The sequence below is a fragment of the Podarcis bocagei genome (assembly GCF_964188305.1).
Source record: "Podarcis bocagei genome assembly, chromosome: 3".
NCBI classification, from domain to species: Eukaryota; Metazoa; Chordata; class Lepidosauria; order Squamata; family Lacertidae; genus Podarcis; species Podarcis bocagei.
In genome coordinates, this window is record NC_138127.1 from 46,719,166 (window position 1) to 46,738,471 (window position 19,306).

Here is a 19,306-nt window from a genome sequence, read left to right on the forward strand (position 1 = left end):
GAGCTCTGGACTAGATGGATAGTCTGCTTGGCAGGGGGTTGGACTCGATGGCCCTTGTGGTCTATTCCAACTCTATGATTCTATGATATTTGACTTGATCCAAGAGGCTTTTCTTATGAACTCCTTACAAAGTTAACCAAAACTGTCTCTTGATATAATTGTGCAGTCCACATGAGGCCATCTTTCTGTCTCTCAGTCTCAAGTAGTGCTTTTGCCTACTATCTTAAACCATGATTTTGAGCCTTCAAAATATCACTGTAATGTATACAGCCAATCTTCTCCAAGAGCAGCATTTCAAGATGTATTCTCTGCTTTAGGATGTGTGCAGCAAAGCAGGGACACATCATTGTACAGTACATACAGAATGAATCTGATTAAAAAGCAGGCACATGCATGACTGATAAAATGCTAAAACACAGAAAGTAAGGTCTTCAGAAAACAAAGACAGTACCACACTTACAGGGAATCCTTTGGTGATAGGAACTTCAATATTGAAGATGAGGATCCGAGCTCTGAAACGTGTGCAAGCTTTAATAGGTTCCTTGGGGCAACAAAATATGCACGCAACACTGCAAGAGAGATTGTGAAGAAACAAATCAGGCTAAGTGGATCCGGGTTTTAAATGTGGTAACACCAAGAGGCATGCTTAGATGACAAACTAACATGGAGACTGCATCAATTCCCACCGTTTGGCCTATGCTGATGCCTTCCCACAATGGCCAATCCTATTTGTGTGTCCAGACTGTGCCAGGGTGAGGTTTGCCCTCAGTTGGGCTGGATAGGATTGGCAGCAGCAGTGCTACCAATAGGTACTCTAGAAGTAATGCATTTATTACTGTTTGGGGATTGCTAGCTCTTCTAAAGTGCACACGCATTCTGTTAGGCAGGAGGAGGTATGGAAGTGGTTATTTTATGTATGTTTGGGTAGCACATTGCTTTCTACCATATCGTCCCAAATGCTCTACAAAATTCCACAGACATAAAACAAAGCAGAGAGTAGAAGTTTGCTATGGGTTCTCCAAGTAATTTTTAGTGTGATGTGCGGAGGAAGGTGGTGCTATTTGTTCACAACATTATAAATTGGGCAGAATTATGGATTACTGAGAGAACTTTCAGCAGCAGTCTTCTTAACTCCTTTCCCCTCTCTCTAGCTACTTAGTCCATCATGACTAATACGAACAGTGATCACCATGTCAAGATCACTAAATTTCTTTATTTTCTCATCTCCATCTTTTAAGTCAAATAATATAGATTCAGTCATTTATTCCACTAATTGGTAACAAGTACAGAGAATCTCTGAGGGTGCAATCCTAACCCCATTTATCTGGGAGTAAGACCCACTGAAATCAAAAGGGTTTCCTCCTGAGCAAATATGGTTAGGATCATGCTATTAAATATTGTTAATAATCAAGTGACCCATTCTCCTGCTTCTCTCCTTCACACATACCCAGCACCACCAAACTGAATTAACCAGTTAAGATTCCCTTAGTATGTTGACTCCAGTACTGCTCTACATAATAAACTCCAATGGTGCTTGTTTTTATGGAGACTAGTACCTTAATGTAGAATGCCACTTTTAGCTCTTGTTTCCGCCCCCCGCCCCTCGAGACACACACACACACACACACACACACACACACATTTATTTGGAAGAAGACAAGAGCTAACTCTTCCTTGGTCATCATAGTCTCTTTGATACTTTCTGCCAAATTTAACCCCTTTCTGCTTTTTTTGAGCCCCATTTTCTTTTGCCACCCTTTTACTGATCTATCTCAGTCAAACAGCAGTCACATTGTACTGTTTCTCTTCCTTACAGTACCAAGTGTACTAGTAGTGTTAAAATACCGGTAACTGTTGTTCAGTAGCAATAAAGATTTTTTTAAAAAAAATATAAAACCCAACGTTGTACGCAATCTATTTGAGCACTCTTTTGCCTCCCAAAACTCCAGATGACTATACCAACAAATCGTTATGCCTGGCCCTTATTAATTTTTTTAACCCAACAATTGCCTGTCTGTGATCAAGACCACTGCCAGTTTCACATCGTCACTTGCATGCAGGCTAGGTGATTTGCAGTTCTCTTGCTATCCAGGTAGCAAGCCTCCCACACCCTCCCTCCCCAACCGGTAAACCACTGATTATCAACTGCAACGGTTAGAAAGCTTCAGGTTAAATATAAACTGTTGCTTAGGCAAAGTCTTTTCTGTACTCACTTGATTTTGATGATATCCATGCCAGTCAAAGTGAGAATAACGTGATCTCCTGCTGCAGCCCAATCCACTGGTTCATCATGTAGGGCAATTCCTAGAAATGAGTAAAACCAGAACTAAACAGTGAACTACCTTGGTTTAACTGCTACAAACAGCTCTGTTTTTGCCAGTTCTGCTGCATCAACCACGACTCATCAGTTTTCAGTATGAATGAGGTGATAGTAAAAGCTGTTGACTAAAACCTCAGACAGCTTTTCTTCTCGGGAACTACCATAATCTAAAGTCACCTTGCCTTACGGAGTGAGTTTTCTGCAAGTCAATGTTGAGCTATAAGCCTGTCACACTGCACAGGTGTCACAATTTTGAAAGTATGACTGCACAAGGATTTAAGAAGGAATTTATTATTTACAGTAAAAGCACCCTGTCCGCAAACTTTTAAATATCTCGGTCGTACCTGCTTTCATTTTTCACCAAATGAGTTTTTGTTTGCTTTCGACGTAATGGTGAAACAAATGGGTGTGCTATGAAGCACACTAAACTCTGTACTAAAACATATGTATAAGCTACTGAAGAATTCCTGCACTTATATACTGATGGCTAAATGCACGAACAGCTAGAGCTTTGAAGCATTCATATGGTTGTTGGAAACCGTAACTGGAAAAAGGAGGCAATTTTGGAAAAAGTGTTCTGGAAATGCTGTACTTAATCTGAAAGTATTAAACTTTCAGAAAAAGCACTATACTGTCATATTAATTTAATGCTTGATTTTACAAAGTTATTGCCTCATATTTGGGATATACATAAAGCAAACCCAAACCAATAATAATAATAATGCCTTGTCCATTAAAACAGTATAATTGTTCAGTTTAATCTACAATAAAAATATTCTGCAAGTTGTGAAAACCAATAAAGTATAAGCTTGGAATGCAGTCCAGCTATACACACATACACACTGACTCAGCTAATTCTAATGGAAATTAATATTGCTTTGGAATGTGACTTCTGTAAAGAATATTTTAAGTAGCCATCCTATATAAAAAATAATGTTAAATGAAATAAACTGAATCCTGACTACTAGGATTATTTTCTCACAAATGTTGAAGTATTACAGTCTGAAAAAGGCTGCTTAGAGAAATCTCTATATCACTTTCTCTCCCTCCCTGTCTATGGCATTCTTACTATGCCAGCTATTAGCGGAAAGTTCAACAGTAACATGACAGCAGCTATATTATTGTTTCATTCTAACAACTGAAATAATGCAAATTATTTAAGTACTTCCATACAACCTTTCAACCTAAGGAAATTTTAAACTTTAAAAATGTGCATATAAACACGCAACCTGCAATAAAAATTACAAAATATCCAGTAACAATATCTTACTAATAAAATCAAATAGCAGCAATTAAAACAGCTGCAAGGAGTGAGCATAAAACTGGGTCGGATAAAACAACCAAGAAGAGCATAAAGACTCCAGCCAAATGAAAAGCTTGATGAAGGGGCGGGGAGGGGAATTACCACCTTACATTCAATAGAGGCAAAGCGAATCAAACATATCTAGATAGGGAACTGCACAACTGGGTGTTGCAACTGGGTGCCTTCCATTGCCACCAGCCACATTCAATCAGAAGGCAGCAGGATGTGGGGCAATACCTCTAAAATGCTGACAATAGTGAACAGGTTTTTGTAGAAGCATGTCATTCAATATCTTGGCTCTAACCACCCCCCCCCCCCAAGTGGAAGCCAGTGAAGATGGGGGGGGGGTGGAGAAAATATGCGTCAATAAATGTAAGAGTGGTGCAGTAATCCAATATTGATGTCACCACGGCAGTTAACCGTTTCTGCTTTATCCAGGAATGCATGCAGCTGCTGCAAAAGTGCTCTTGGACACAGCTGCTCTCTGGACCTCCAGGAGCAACATTCACAGTTCAGCAGGAGGAATCACCCAATTTTCTTTGAGGTTTTCACATATGACAGTGTAGATTAACGCATTCTAAAGCTGCCTGCAGAGTAACCCAAAGGGAGATCATCCGTCAGCCTGCATACTATACCTTTTACAGTGCAAGTTTCATTAGGAGGCATCGCTAGCAGTCGATCTCCAACTTGAACATATCCTGCTTCAATTTTACCAGTCACACAAAATCCCGATCCTTGATCTGCAACAAAAACGTTGGTTGGAGACAGCAAAAGTATCATGCAACTTCTCTGAAGCTTGCACCACCAGAGATGCAATTTTTGATAAGATAATAAAAATAGTTGCACAATTGATTTTACATTGAAATGCAAAGCGAGTCTTTGATTTTATCAGTAAAACAAATCTCAAACATTGCAATAAGAAAACAATAAACATCCAACCAGTAAGTTTTCTATTTGAAAAATGTACTCAAATATTTTATGTTCCGTTGGGCTACCTATCGTGCTTCAGTGGTTTTAAAACTATTTTCTCACCAAACCTACAAATATGTGACTGGCTGGAGATGTTAAAACAGAGGGGTTATGTTGGCACTATGGTTGCCATTCCAGCACCAAGAACTGTACTCTTCTGCAAGCACAGTTCTCAGTTCAGTCGGGGATTCATAGTGGATGCAGTGTCTTCTTATTTCCTATGGTAGCCCTGACTGTCAGCTTCTTCCCTCTTTGCCTCAGCTTTGCCCTTGGCAGAATGAGTAGGGAGGAGGGCGGGGAGAAAACTAGAATTAGTTGGCTCCGCCTGCCATTGGCTCCAGCTCTTCCTACTACTGCCCACTTTGCTTTCCAGCCTACCAGTCCCAATGGGCAACAGCTGCCACTGCATACACAGAATCTTTATTCAATGTGTGCCTAACCATTATTGGAGAACCAGGGTGGAAATTCTTTCAGGACACTTTTGTTCTGCCCTCTCTACGATGAAAGTATCAGGGATGGGGAGTGGGAGAAGCATCCTAGATTCAGAAACCATTATAGGTGCCAATGTTCCCATGTGCCGACAAATCTGCTGAACTCAGCAGGTGTTTTTTTTCCACTTAACAAAATGTATAGTATAGTATATGTATAGTATATGTATAGTAGCAAAGAAAAATCTAAGCCATTTACATTAAAAGTTTAAAGTACTTATTTTAAAAACGCAGAAAAAAAACAACAAAATTTAAAAACAAGTGCATTGAAAATACAGATAAGAACAAAGGAACTTAATAAAAGTTACAAAAAGTCTGGCCAATTCTCCATATTTAAGAACTGCAGTGATAGAATAAACATTTATAATTGTGGATACTGTGTATTGCACTACTGCAACAAGCTATGCAATGACCCAGCTACACCAGTACATGCATTTCAGTCAGTAATGAAAAGCAGGGTATTACCTATTCTAAGTAGCATTTCTAGATTAGTTTTTTTAAATAAATATTTTTAGGAAATTTGTTCACCAGTGAAGGGAAATTGTATGACAAAATTTTTATTTTTTTTAATGCTGGAAGAAAACTTACTAACCTTTAAAAACATCCGATACACATAATCTGAATGGTTTCTCCACAGATCTCTGAGGTGGCTTGAAAGAATCTGTAAATAAACCAATGTGCTCTGTGAATAGCTATGTCCTTTACTTGCTTACAGCAAGCGATATTAATTTGTCTCTACTGCATTCCCCCAGCTGTGTACTGAAACTGTTCTAAAAATCTTACAGAAGTAAACACATACCTATTTGTTCTAACAAGCATTTTCCTTCATACCATTTGGTCAGCTCACTCGCTTGACTTCTTGTGACAAGATTTTCACCACCAAGCCCACTTGTAGGTATATAAGCTACGTCCGACTCCTGGTTGAGAGAAGTGTTTAATTTGCAGTGTGAAATTGGAAAGCAACTTTTCCAGCATTATAAGTAGTATTTCTAAGCTTCTGAAACTTAAACTAAGATTCTTCTTGTGGAAGATAGAAAGCTAATGCTACTTAATCAGTTACTGAAGTTAATTGATAATTCCTGCACTTCACAGAATATTGAAGGAGAAAGTAACACCTATAGCAATCTGATCCTTTCATGACATCACTGTATAGAACATCTCTCTCATACACATCCCCACACACCTTGAACTGACCAATGACAATTCCCTTCACACCTCACAAAAGGTAGGGCTCAATAAATCTATTGATCTTCTTGACAGTGACAAAGGGCCTCTCCCTCACCTTGCAAGCCTTGCTATAAAGCTTGGCTTGGCTTAAACTCTCTCTCCATTCCCTGCTCACTACGGAGGAAAGGAAAGGTGCTCTCTTTCATAAGCTGGGCTTCCACAAAAAGCATCAGCACTGACTCACTGCAAAAACTGAGAGGGAAGGGAAAGAAACCACACCCAGGATGGGTAGTCTCTTTCCCTTCAATTTAGTTTTTTTCAGAAAGCAGCAGCAAAATGCCAGCAATGCTTCTCTAAAAGCTCAACTCTCTGGAGAAAAAAAAATACTACTCATTTCCTCCACAGACAACATGGACAAGAGGAAAGGATGCTCTTGTTCTGTAATTTTTTCTTTTGAAGACAGCATTGAAGTTGAAGTATTGCTCTCACAAGCAGTGGAAGTGGATATGAAACATCTGTCAGTGGAAAAGCAGAGGACTAGAATTCTAGTACGTTAAAAAGGAATTCTTCGCAGTCGGTAGCAAATTAAAGTATTAGCCCTTTGAAGAACTGAAAACCTTTCTGCTAAATGCCAGCATAATTTTCAAGTCATAATTAGCTAGTCACCAGAAATTTTGTCACAGCCCTATCACATATCTTATCCACACATTTAGAATGGGGCAATATCATTTTGTGACCTTCCCTGTACCCATAGCAGTGAATATAGTCATTGAAAACTCAGACTTTTAATCAGTCACCTGAATTCTATATCATTTTCTTTACCTTAAAGCCAGCTTGCTTCAGGAACTGTCCAAGCTTACTGACAATCTCCCGAAATCTTTCCTGTTGCCAATTGACCTAAAATAAACACATAATATATCACCAAGGAAGGATAAAGTACAAACACCATTCTTAAGACAAATGAAAATTATCTCTTGCCAAGATGTAACATTAGCAGTAAGACACCCCACCGAAAAATAATTATAAAATAATAAGGTAACCCAGTAGAAAGAACACTGAGTGCTGAAAGAATCAACAAAATCTTCATTTACGTGTCAGCTAAGTCAATAAAACACTTTGTACGTGTACCATTTTTTCCACAGAATTTCATCAATCTAGAATTCAACAAAATATTACAATTTCCTTGGAAAATAACCAAGCTCCATTTGTAACAACTTGTGTGTTCTCTTCTTGCAGAAAATAAATCTTAATAAAGTCAAGGGAAAATACCTGGTCCATTTTATTGACAGCAACTGCCAGCTGTGTGACTCCAAGAGATCGAACCAACAGTCCATGTTCTCGTGTTTGCCCACCAGTCTCAAATCCTGCTTCAAACTCCCCTCTGCTGGCATCCACCACTAATATAGCCACATCAGCCTAAGGAAGAATAATTGTTACACAGTATTTCTTGGCATTTATTAACCATACACAGCCAAGCCCAACCATATCCGTAATTTCTTCACAAATATGCTTCCTTTCCCCCTTTATGATAAAATGCATGCATATCTGAGTCACTCCAAAAATGTAAAGCCCCAATGGCGCCCATTGTATTGCTACAGTAAGAACTACAAAGCTAAGATTTGCTATGCTCTTGCACAAACAGTGGAAAATGTATGGATCTATTATATCTTTGGGAAAGCTAGTGTTTGTTTGCTTTGCATTTGGACAATGCTTATGATATAATAAAATTTTACACAATGGTTCCTGAGATCAAAAAGCAGGTTTGTGTCTATGTTTGAAGACAGCTGGGTGCCATTTTGAATCAAGATGGCATACTGAACATTTCAAAACTGCACAGATTTTAACCACAGATTTTAACCACTAAATACTGCCAGTGAATGAACTGTTACAAAACTCAATTCAATGTGTTATCACTTCTTTTTATAGACAGGTGATGCCAATAAAAAGTCTTTACCATTGCAGCTCCTGTGATCATATTTGGAATGAAGTCTTTATGTCCAGGAGCATCCATCAACGTAATAACTTTTGTCTTTGTCTCAAATTTGGTCATACCTACATCCATTGTCACTCCCCTAAAAATAAAGCACAGGCATGAAGTGTGTCACTTACAACCCTTTCCAAAGTTTACCTTGTATTAATAAATGAGTGCTAAAAATAAACCACCTTCTTTGGGATAAGCACAAAAGAGTCTAATGTGATTATAGTGCCATTCTATGATAAAGGCACCCACAAAATAATTTTTTAAATCATGGTTACAAGAAAAAGCTATCACCAAGTTGATACAGCTAGCAATCCTGAGAAGTGTTTCAATGTACGAGCTTGCAATATCAGAGGAAGCTATGAAATGAGAATGTGCTTACATGCCAGAGCACATCCAAGAATGGTCACCACACCAAAGAAGAGCAGTCTCATGCCTACTTCATCATGGAAACTAGTCATGCAATTCAGCACTAATTCTGTACATAAGCAATGGCAACAAACAAAACCCAGTATCAATAGCCTTAGGGAAGGATATTTGCAAACTGTATGGAGCATCCTGAGGTTCCCTGGAAGCTGATCAAGGGTTCCTTAGTTAGAGTGTACTAACCACCACTCCCATGCAGTTATTACATCACAACCAATTACATCACATCCAACTATGCACTTTTACAGGAGAATTTGGGGTATGTTCTTTTCTCAGCTAAAAAGCCACAAATATTGCAACAGTTTCCTCAAGAAGTGTGGCTCCAATTCCTAAATTATTTCGGTTGCCTTTTTTCTGAACCTCTTCTGACGCTATATTATTTACCAGGTGAACCATTTAGGACTAAACACAGTGTTCTAAGTGAGGTCACAGGAGATTCCTCTACAGGCAAGTCATTGCAGAAAAGATTCCTTTCATGCAGAAAGTTTGAATACAACAGCTTCTTTCCTCAATTCACAAGAAGGGAGAACAATTCTATCAGCATAGCATTTATTCCACTAATTTAATCGTATCTTATTCATGCTAACAGTAAACATCAATGTGCACTATTAAAAGTGCATTACAAATAATACTTCATACACACACACACACACACACACACACACACACATATTGTATATTGCTCACCTCTCTCTCTCTTCCCCTGTCTCATCCAAGACCCATGCATAAGCAAATGATGCCTTTCCAGCTTTCTTTGATTCTTGCTCATATTTGTGCATAGTTCGTTTGTTCACATTGCCCAGAAGATACAGCAAATGACCCATGAGGGTACTTTTTCCTGCATCAACATGTCCTAAGAATAGGAAATACATGTGGGATTATCTCTGATGGATACATGTTAAAAGCCACTTGAGGGAAGAATTGTTTATGTGTATTCAAATAATTTTCACTCCAAAAAAAATTACCTATTACCACAAGGTTAAGTAGATGTTTTCCTCCTTGTCTCTTCTCCAGCTCAGCTTTCACATCTATTTGCTGTTTTGCTTTTCCGGACTTTTTCACTGAAGTTGGTGTCAAGGTTGGTTCTTCTGATACTTGAACAGTCTGGGGTGGAAAAGCTGGTTTAGGAAGAATCTCAGTAACCCCCACGTTGGCATCTCCAGCTGAGAGTCCCTTTTGTGGCATATGCCCATTCTCTTCAGCATTCACACTGGAAAAAGCAAAGAATGAACTTTAAGAGAAGAAGAGTTTCACAACTATACAGAACAAATGAAATTCATTCTTACACGTTCATCAAAACTGCAAAATAAAGGAGCAGAGGCAAGCTACCAAACAGCCACAGACAGTGGGTAAATACAGACAACCATTTACTAAACTGTGACTTACTACAGTGTGAATGTCAAGCAGTTGGCAGGGCAGAGCAGAATCAGTACAGAAGGGACTCATAGCACTCTTCTTCCCTGGAGTTATGAGTAGGCACAAAATTTTGGCAAGGTGCCCTTCCACAGCCTGCCAAATTGTCCTACTCATTCTGTGCTAAGTTCTCACTTCGCAAATGGTCATCTGCACTTACCTGCTGAATGGCCTGCTTGAAATGCTGGCTTTACAAACAATAAATGGCATTCCAACTGTTGTTTGGTAGCGTACCTCCACTCACAGAAGGCTCTTTGATCCAGCTGAGACTTCTGCTAGCAGAACAGGGAAGGGGGCAATTTTTGCCAATTCTCCCTCTGTCTGCAACGCCCCCCCCAAAAAAAAAACTGTTCCAGAATGGCGGGGAATCCTTCAGAAGAACATGGGAGATGGTGTGCAGGAAAAAAAGGGAAATTGGCAAAAGTCATCTCCCTCTCCACTGCACAGATAGAAGCCTCTGCTGAAATAGAACTATAAGTAGAGAGACACCACATGACATAAACCTCCATGTAAGCAATATTGCCGTGAAGGGGCTGTTTCTGCAAGAATTTAGTGGCCCTGCTGCACACAAGGAGCTCTCCACACAGATCTTTGGATCAGGACCATGGTCTGCGAAGAGTAATTCTGAAATGCATACTTTACTCAATTACTCTCAAGAAGACATTGCTGCTACATATGCTTGAAGGCCTACCAAGAGGGGATTTGGAACTATGTTTGTGATTCTGAGTAAGTCTGTGTATACATACACACAGAGAATCTCCAGCAAAAGTGTCAGGTATATATGCACAAGTATGTGGAGGTATAGCAGAACATAGAGAAAGTTAATAATAGTGAAAGTAGTTTAAGGTGGACCACCTGTTGTACTGTTGCTCAAGAGCACGTCATTTACGTTTGGTGCTTAAGCAAGAGTACAGAGTCAGGGTTACTTAACACAGGTTTGAGCCATAGCTATGAAGAGATGCTGAACATACACACTTGCTTTTTTAAATTTAGAATGTAAACTATGAAGACTGCAGCAAGATGCTGACCATGCAAGATTGAAGTTGCTCCATTTGTTTTAACGTAGATGTTTGATCACAATATGTGGTCATATCCATTGCCCTAAATACAAGTATATGTATGTTGCATTCAGACTATCTGTTACTTCCACTTTACTGTTTTTTTTTTTCAGAATTCCCCCTCTTCAAACTTTCAGGCATAGGTCAATTGAAATGTCTGATTGAGAATAATTGAGTAAAGAACACATTTCAGAATTACTCTTAGCAGACCATGGCCCTGATCCAAGTAAAGAGCTCCATGTTTGCAGCAACGCCACTGGATATTTGCAGAAGTAGCCCCATGCATTCTATTACTTGCCATGCTATTTATACATGAAGAGTTATATCTGCTTGTAGGCGGCTCTTTAATCTAGCAGAGGCTTCTATCAATGAACCAGTCCATTGTCAGAATGGCCGTCACAGGTCTACAGATGGACACCATAAAACCTCTCCTTTCCCCCTCTTTCAATCATTATACTTCAAATAACTGAGCTTGCAACAATTCAATTTGCAGAGTTGTATTTTAAACTAACCTCCAGAAAATTTTGCACCCTGTGAAACAGATTATTTTAATGTGGCTAGCTGTTTTCTCTGTGCTACTCAGAGTGAAAGATTCTTTTTCAAAAAAAATCACGAATGCAAGATGCCTTTTTCTGAAAGTAATTATGAGTCAAACAAGAAGCCATGCTGCTCAGTTTTGTGACATATTGACTAAATTTCTGTAAAAATAGACCCCAAAAAATCTTGATACAGGTGCACCAATCTGAAGGAAGATGATGCCAGTGTACCTTGCAAGGGGTGAAGGCTTACCATGGAACTTCAAAGCCGGTAGTTTGTCTCTTTCCAGACACAGTCATTTTGGTAACTTTTGGCACGACATCAGATTCAATTCTGCTTGTCTGGGAATCTCTGACTTTTCCTAGTAGGAGAGAAAATAATGCATATAAAGCATAAGTACAGTGCAAACAGGCTTAAACTTCAGTGTAGTCCAATGTGTTATCTTGGCAGATTTATCAACTGATAACTTTTAGCTTTCTAAAAATCAGGTTTGCTAAAAATAAAAATTTGTATAGTTGTATCCAAGTAAAAAGCTGCTTTTGTAGCAATGTACACTATACATGTGAACATTCAGAGCAGCTTATTAAAAATTTTAGCCATCCTGAGCTTTTGAAAGTGGAAGAAAAGGAAACCTAAAATTAACAAATAAAATATTTATTCTGTATCTAAGCCTTCTATCTCAAAAGGTGTGCCAAAAACTTGTAGCCAATGCTCATCGTATTTGGCTTCCTAATAATGGAAGTTTTCTTATGTAATGGCTGGATATTTTTGAAACTCCCCTAACTTCAAATAGGTGAGGTTCTCATTTTTTAACCTTCTGTTGATGCTGTATTTGAGATAATATCCTTTTTAACATTTTCCTCCCCACTCTGACTTTGTTGTTTATCAAAAGCTAAATGTAAAGCACATATAGTTATATTTGTCTGAATGCACTTATAATAGTTTCTCCCTGTATGTGTTCCCAAATAATGAGGTCCATCTTTCCAGACATTTGTTTCTTTTTGCAAACTTCTGAGTCTGTGTGTTTCTGCTGCAGTATTCTAGGTGTTTTTATTCCACTGTGGCTGATGTGGCCTTTTAAATGTGTATTGCTTTTTCTTATTATGTTATTTTGTGGTTTTATATGCATTTTATGGTTTTATATTGTAAATCACCCTGTAATCTTCAGATGAAGGGTGGTGTATAATTTAATTCAAGCCAGATATTGACAGGGAAGGGGAATGACATTTTCCTAAAGGATAGGGTAAGACAGCAGTTCGCAGCTTGGCACCACAACCAAGTGATTGCCTAATTTTATGCCATTTCAACTTTTGCAATTATCCAGTCCTTAAAAGAAATACACACATGCACAAACAAAATCTTTCAAATTCTCAGTACTGAAACATTTATTTATTTATTTTTAAAGTATGGTTGACTAGGGACACGGGTGGCGCTGTGGGTTAAACCACAGAGCCTAGGACTTGCCGATCCTTAGGTCGGTGGTTCGAATCCCCGCAATGAGGTGAGCTCCCGTTGCTCGGTCCCTGCTCCTGCCAACCTAGCAGTTCGAAAGCATGTCAAAGTGCAAGTAGATAAATAGGTACCGCTCTGGTGCGAAGGTAAATGGCGTTTCCGTGCGCTGCTCTGGTTCGCCAGAAGCGGCTTAGTCATGCTGGCCACATGACCCGGAAGCTGTATGCCGGCTCCCTTGGCCAATAAAACGAGATGCGTGCCTCAACCCCAGAGTCGGCCACGACTGGACCTAATAGTCAGGGGCCCCTTTACCTTTACTATGTTTGACTAATTTGCATAATTTATTCAACTTACGGAATGTAGATTTCCTTGGTTCAGAATTTATTTAATCGTCCCAGGGCACAAATAGCCTTCACAGTATTCAGTAAACTCTCCCTCTCACCCACACTCCAGTGTGCTGCACTGGGTTCTACTTTGTTAAAGCTGTGGGCTGCACTGATGGTACATTTCAAAACTAGTGAGTTTAACATGTTAACAGAATGTACTGAGCAGAGGAAGTCTTTCATCCTGCCCGTCTAACGCTGCCCTAGATTCCCTTGCCTACTGATGAACTGGGGTCATCACCTAAGTGTGTGACTAGGTATGGCCTCGGTCTACTTCGAGACGTTCAGCAACTTGCAAGCTGTTTTTGAATAATTCCCCAAGAAAGAAGAATGAGTTATTTAGAAAAAGGTTATTTCCTAAATAGAAGTTGCACCAGGGGGTTTCCAAGTAAAAGCCCTGTTGCTTTCAGCTGTGACTTCTTTATAAAGCTTGTGAGCCTGTATGCACACGGTAATTTCTTGTTCAAGTAAGATGTTCAGGGCCCCCAAGTAGACACACTCATGTATGGTGTGTGTGTGGCAAAGAACCAGGCAGGCACACTTTCAGACTGGTAGCTATTTCCATAACTGCAGCAACCACAATAACTAAGAGCCACCTGGATCTCACAGTGCATTTGTCATGCAAGCAGAGCCTCAAGATAGCCTGCAAAGACACACAAAATGCTCTGAGTTTAGAAGAAAAAAAACTTTGAAAATACTACATACAGATATCTAAATGACTCCCTCTGCACCCAATCAAGTCCTTAAGAATATAGGAGTCATCTGGAGCACGCCAAATGCCCATAAAGTCCAGCATTCTGCTCTTACTGTGGCCAGCTATCTATGGGAAGATCACAACCAGGGCCTGAGGTAACCTAGAGAGGATGGCCCAATCCAATTCTGTGAAACGTGCCTAGATAACATGCATCCTCTCCTGATATAATCCAGTGGGCTATCCTGAAGTAATTCCTATCAATGTTTTGTCCATAAATGTGTCACATAATGATAAAACATTGCCTACCACCTACTGAAAACAAAGAGCAAGATTCAAACTTATTGTGCTATTGTTACGTATGGAATCATCGTTGTTGTGCAAGAAGTGGTGCGTAAAGAGCAACTGTCGCAGAGTATGATAAAAGTGGTTGTGCACCAACTTTCACAAGTACAAGACAAGCCCTGGATCCAGCTCTAAACTAAGAACAAGGTTCCGTTAGCAGAATGGCTTGTGAGAGCAGGGTGCCACAACTGGTTATCACCCAAACTGACTACATGCTCAGACAAAAACAGTTTTTTTAACTGATTAGTGCACATTTGACACACATGATGTGCATTTACACCACACAATAGAATCAATAGAGTTCAGTATGAAAATAATGTCACTCTGCTTGCAAGAAAAACACACAAAATCAGAAATTGCTGTGCGCAGCTTAAACTTGTTCATGGGATTTTGCTTCGTTTTACAACTGCATCGCTCTAGTTACATGTGAACCACCAAATAAGTATTGTTCAACAGGGTGAAACAAGCTACCTGACCAAACTAACAGAAGATTTAGGGAAAAGAAAATGCATGGGAGCACAGCAAACAAATGAAACATGACTAGCAGCCCAAGATAAACGAGAGTCCAAGCTGTATAAGATATAAATGAAGATGTCCACGGTGCCCAAATGGTCTAATATGTTCGGTTCCATCTCAAGCAAACTGTTGCCTTCAAGCTGTGAGAACAATATTTCAGGAATCATTTGCACAGTAAACATGCTTCCCAAAGGCGGTCTCTGATTATCTGATTCTCACATTCTGCTATAACCACAAATGTGTTTGTGGTGTTTCCTTATTCAACGTATCTTACTAAATGACTCCAATGTGTGTTTCATTGACAAGCAGGGAAAACATTGTGTGATGTTATTCGCAGTTGTCTGACCATAAATGGGCATGCAAAAAGCAGTGTCAGCACTAAATGGGGGATAGCCCTACCAACATTTCTCTACAAACCAGTTAATCTAAACTGAAAGTTTATGTAGTCCAAGGTAACGTTCAACACAATTAATAGAATTTCTGTTGAGGTTCTGGTTCGTTATGAGTATGTAAAACTGAAAGTACAACATGTAACGAGTCGATACTTTTACTGCAATTCAGTCATGTTTCCAGAAACGAAGTAGTATCAGGCAGCAAATCTGACGTTACAACACCAGAGGATGGTGCTGTTAACAGATCAGTTACCAGTGTGCTTTACAGATCAAATATAACGAAACCTTTAGGCCTAATTTATGTTCGCTGATTTCATTGTGTCCACTCTGAATATGATTTAGTCAGAGGCAATCCTAAATCTTAAACTCATGATAGCATCCACAAGAAGTCTCAAGTTTAAGCAAATGTGTCTGCAAATCTTCAGACAGGCTCATCTACACAGGAATAAAAATTACACCAGCGTGTGACCTTTCTATTATGAGGAAAGCCTTTCTTCATTCCAAAACATGTTAAATGATAAAATCAAAGTTCATACAGAAACCAGATGCTCAAAATGCACATAGGGTTGGGACTCTGGGGGTGAAACTACATATATGAAAAACAAGGTTGCCACTGAAAACAGCAGTCCCAATTGAGTTCTCTGCCTTCACATCTGTACCTCCAATTTACTGTGTCCAGATGTCATTATGATTAACATCCCCCACCTCCAATAACATGGAGTGATGGGTGTCAAAATGTTACTGCTACCCCCAAAAAGTGTACACCCCAGGCTGCTGCTTTTGATGGAAGCCTTGTGCATCTTCCACAGAGTCTCTTGTCCAAGACAATGTTGCTGCATACACTCAGCATGTGTGCTATTAAAATATATTTCACTTTGCCCTTCTAGATGAGCTATAGTTTCAGGCATGATTCGTCATCAAGTATGTCCCATAAAAAGCTCTGTGGACAGAGATCAAAGCACCCAGTCCTAAATACTATGGGGAATGACACCGTTCCCCACCACCACCTAATAAACGTACATTTCATACACTACTGTCCAATATTCTTGCTACATTATCCACAAATTAAGTATGGAAAAGAACTGCATTTTTCCAGCCCATTATAACTTTATACTTTGTAATAGTAAGTTAACCATTCTAGGGACAATAAGAATTGACAATTGACTTGAATAATTCAGCAACTTTAAAAGATTTTCAATTTTTGTGCATCTGACAGCAAGTTTAAATTTAACCAGCAAACCAAATACAACTTTCTATGATGCTATTGTGTTGGATACTATCTAAAAAAGGCAAAGCTAACTGGAAATTAAATAATAATAATAATGAACCTTTATTCTCACTACACCACCTGTGTGCAGTGCAATTAAACAACACCCCCCATACACTCAGTCTTGTTCACGCTCTGTGTGCTTGTCAGAAGTCAATTACACCACTATTTTTTTTCCATTCAGCCCACAGATAAAAACTGTTCTTCAACCTGTTGGTGCGGCTGACTATACTTCTGTATCTCCTGCCCAAAGGTAGGAGATTGAAGAAGTGCTGTCCAGGGTATGAGTCATCCCTAAGAATTTTCCTGAGGCAGCGGTCTCCCACGATATCATCTAGCGAACTCCGAGGACAGCCCATGATGTCATATCCTGTATTCACCACTCTCTGTAGGGACTTCCTGTCCATGGCTGTTAAAACAGTGTACCACACGGTTATACAGTATGAAAGGACACTTTCTATTGTTCTTTCGCAAGACCCTGAGGAAATGGACTCTCTGTTGGGCCTTCCTAACCACCTGGGTTATATTGATTTTCCAAGTGAGGTCTTCACTAACGTAAACTCCCAGGAATTTAAAGGAAGAGACTCTCTCCACATACACACCCCTGATATACAACGGGGCTAGTTCCTCTCTCTTCCTCCAAAAGTCCAACACAATCTCCTTTGTCTTGCTGATATTCAGGTGCAAATTGTTCTCTAGGCACTATGTGCAGACTTTTTGAACCTCCTCCCTATATGCTGACTCATCTCCACCTGTAATTAGACCCATTATGGTGATATCATCTGCAAACTTAATAATTGCAGTAGATGGATCAGATGAAATGCAGTCATATGTATACGAGTACAGGTAGGGACTCAGCACGCATCCCTGTGGGGTGCCAGGGCTGAGCTTCAGAGAGGTAGATGTAACAGGCCCAATCCTCACTATTGGTGTGCGATCCCTCAGAAAGTCTTTAATCCAATCACAGATGGTAGGGGAAAGGTCCAGGTCCACCAGCTTTTTAATAAGAATGTCCGGAAGGATGGTTTTAAAAGCCGAGCTATAATCAATAAGCAGCATTCTGACATAATTCCCCGGTCTCTCCAGATGACTGGCTGCAAGGTGAAAAGCTGTGGCTATGGCATCGTCTGTTGACCTATTTCTCCTGTAAGCAAACTGGGGTTCATCAAACATGTCCTAAGTTGTTGAAGAACCAATCTCTCAAAGCATTTCATCACTACAGATGTTAATGCAATGAGTCTATAGTCATTTAGGCAGTTAACTGCTGTTTTCTTTGGGCTTGGGACAATGGTGGCGGCTTTCAAACATGATGGTACACAAGCAGTCTGCAGGGAGATGTTAAAAATCCTTGTCAGGACCCCTGCTAGTTGATCATTAGTTTCTTACCACTTTCCCCAGCACCCATCCGGACCAGCCACTTTGCTGGGATTCACCGCCCACAATGCAGTTTTCACTTGATGGTCATATAGAATAAGCAGCTGAGAGTTTATAGGCTAGCAGGCAGGAGCCGTGACACTTGATCTTTCTAACTCATAGTGGGAGAAGATGTTCAGCTCCTCCGCTAACACATCATCAGCCTTAACCGTGTTCCTCGTATTGTCCTTGTATTTGGTTAGATACTGCAGTCCCTGCCACACTTGTTTCATGTTGTTATCGGCTAGGCAATTCTCCACTTTAAGCTTATATTGTTGTTTTGCCGCCATAATGCCTTTCCTGAGCTTTGTTCTTGCCCCTCTGTATGTATCTGTGTTCCCTGCCTTAAAGGCATTATCCCGAGCTTTCAAGAGTAACCTTACTTCAGCAGTCATCCAGGGTTTGCTGTTCCTATAAACTCTAATGCACCTCTCCGTTGTTACATTATCGGTGCACACTTTGATATAGGAAAGGACAGGAAATAAAATAAACACACACTGTTCTCCTTTGCACATGTAAATGAGATAGATTTCATACAAAGATTTCATACCTTTTAAGTGCACAAAAATAGAAGGCAGGTGACCTGTAGTTATTGAAACTTAAAATGGCAAGTTAATTCATTTAATAAATTCCCATCCGGTGAGCTTGCTTTGGCTTAGAAATGGAAAAATGAGCTAGTAGTTTGAAAATTTCAGTCTATATTGTCTTTCTAATATCTCTGCCTTGCTAAATATTGAGCATTCCCCTCCCTACTTATTATCTGCTCTTCTCATTATTATTAAGTGTGAAAATCCACCAGTTCCCAAGGACAGTATCACCTAGAAATTTTTAGCGGCAACACTTACAATGCAGTTTACACCAGGAGGGGCAACCTGTGGCCGCATACCTGTTCTTGGACTGAAACGCTCATCAACCCCCAGTCTGGGCAATGGTGAGGGCTGATGGAAGCTAAAATCCAACATCTCACAAGGGCCCCCATTCCTGTTCTCCCTCAGCCTGAAGCGAGATGAGCACTGCACCCCATACAGTGGTACCTCAGGTTACATACGCTTCAGGTTACATATGCTTCAGGTTACAGACTCCGCTAACCCAGAAATAGTGCTTCAGGTTAAGAACTTTGCTTCAGGATGAGAACAGAAATTGTGCTCCGGCGGCACGAGGCAGCGGGAGGCCCCATTAGCTAAAATG

The 19,306-nt window shown here is 39.9% G+C and overlaps 1 protein-coding gene across 1 annotated transcript in view; it reads right to left on the bottom strand.

Annotated features, from left to right (window-relative positions):
• Nucleotides 1-19,306, bottom strand: part of HBS1L (HBS1 like translational GTPase) — a 47,783-nt gene that overhangs the window by 5,506 nt on the left and 22,971 nt on the right. Inside the window, exons 5-15 of the mRNA XM_081187685.1 lie at nt 11,912-12,020; nt 9,617-9,861; nt 9,339-9,504; nt 8,202-8,319; nt 7,517-7,663; nt 7,070-7,144; nt 5,880-5,997; nt 5,673-5,741; nt 4,259-4,363; nt 2,214-2,304; nt 461-569 (exon numbers count right to left, since the gene is read on the bottom strand). Coding sequence (XP_081043811.1) covers nt 461-569; nt 2,214-2,304; nt 4,259-4,363; nt 5,673-5,741; nt 5,880-5,997; nt 7,070-7,144; nt 7,517-7,663; nt 8,202-8,319; nt 9,339-9,504; nt 9,617-9,861; nt 11,912-12,020 — 1,352 coding nt within the window. The remainder of the gene's footprint in view (nt 1-460; nt 570-2,213; nt 2,305-4,258; nt 4,364-5,672; nt 5,742-5,879; nt 5,998-7,069; nt 7,145-7,516; nt 7,664-8,201; nt 8,320-9,338; nt 9,505-9,616; nt 9,862-11,911; nt 12,021-19,306) is intronic.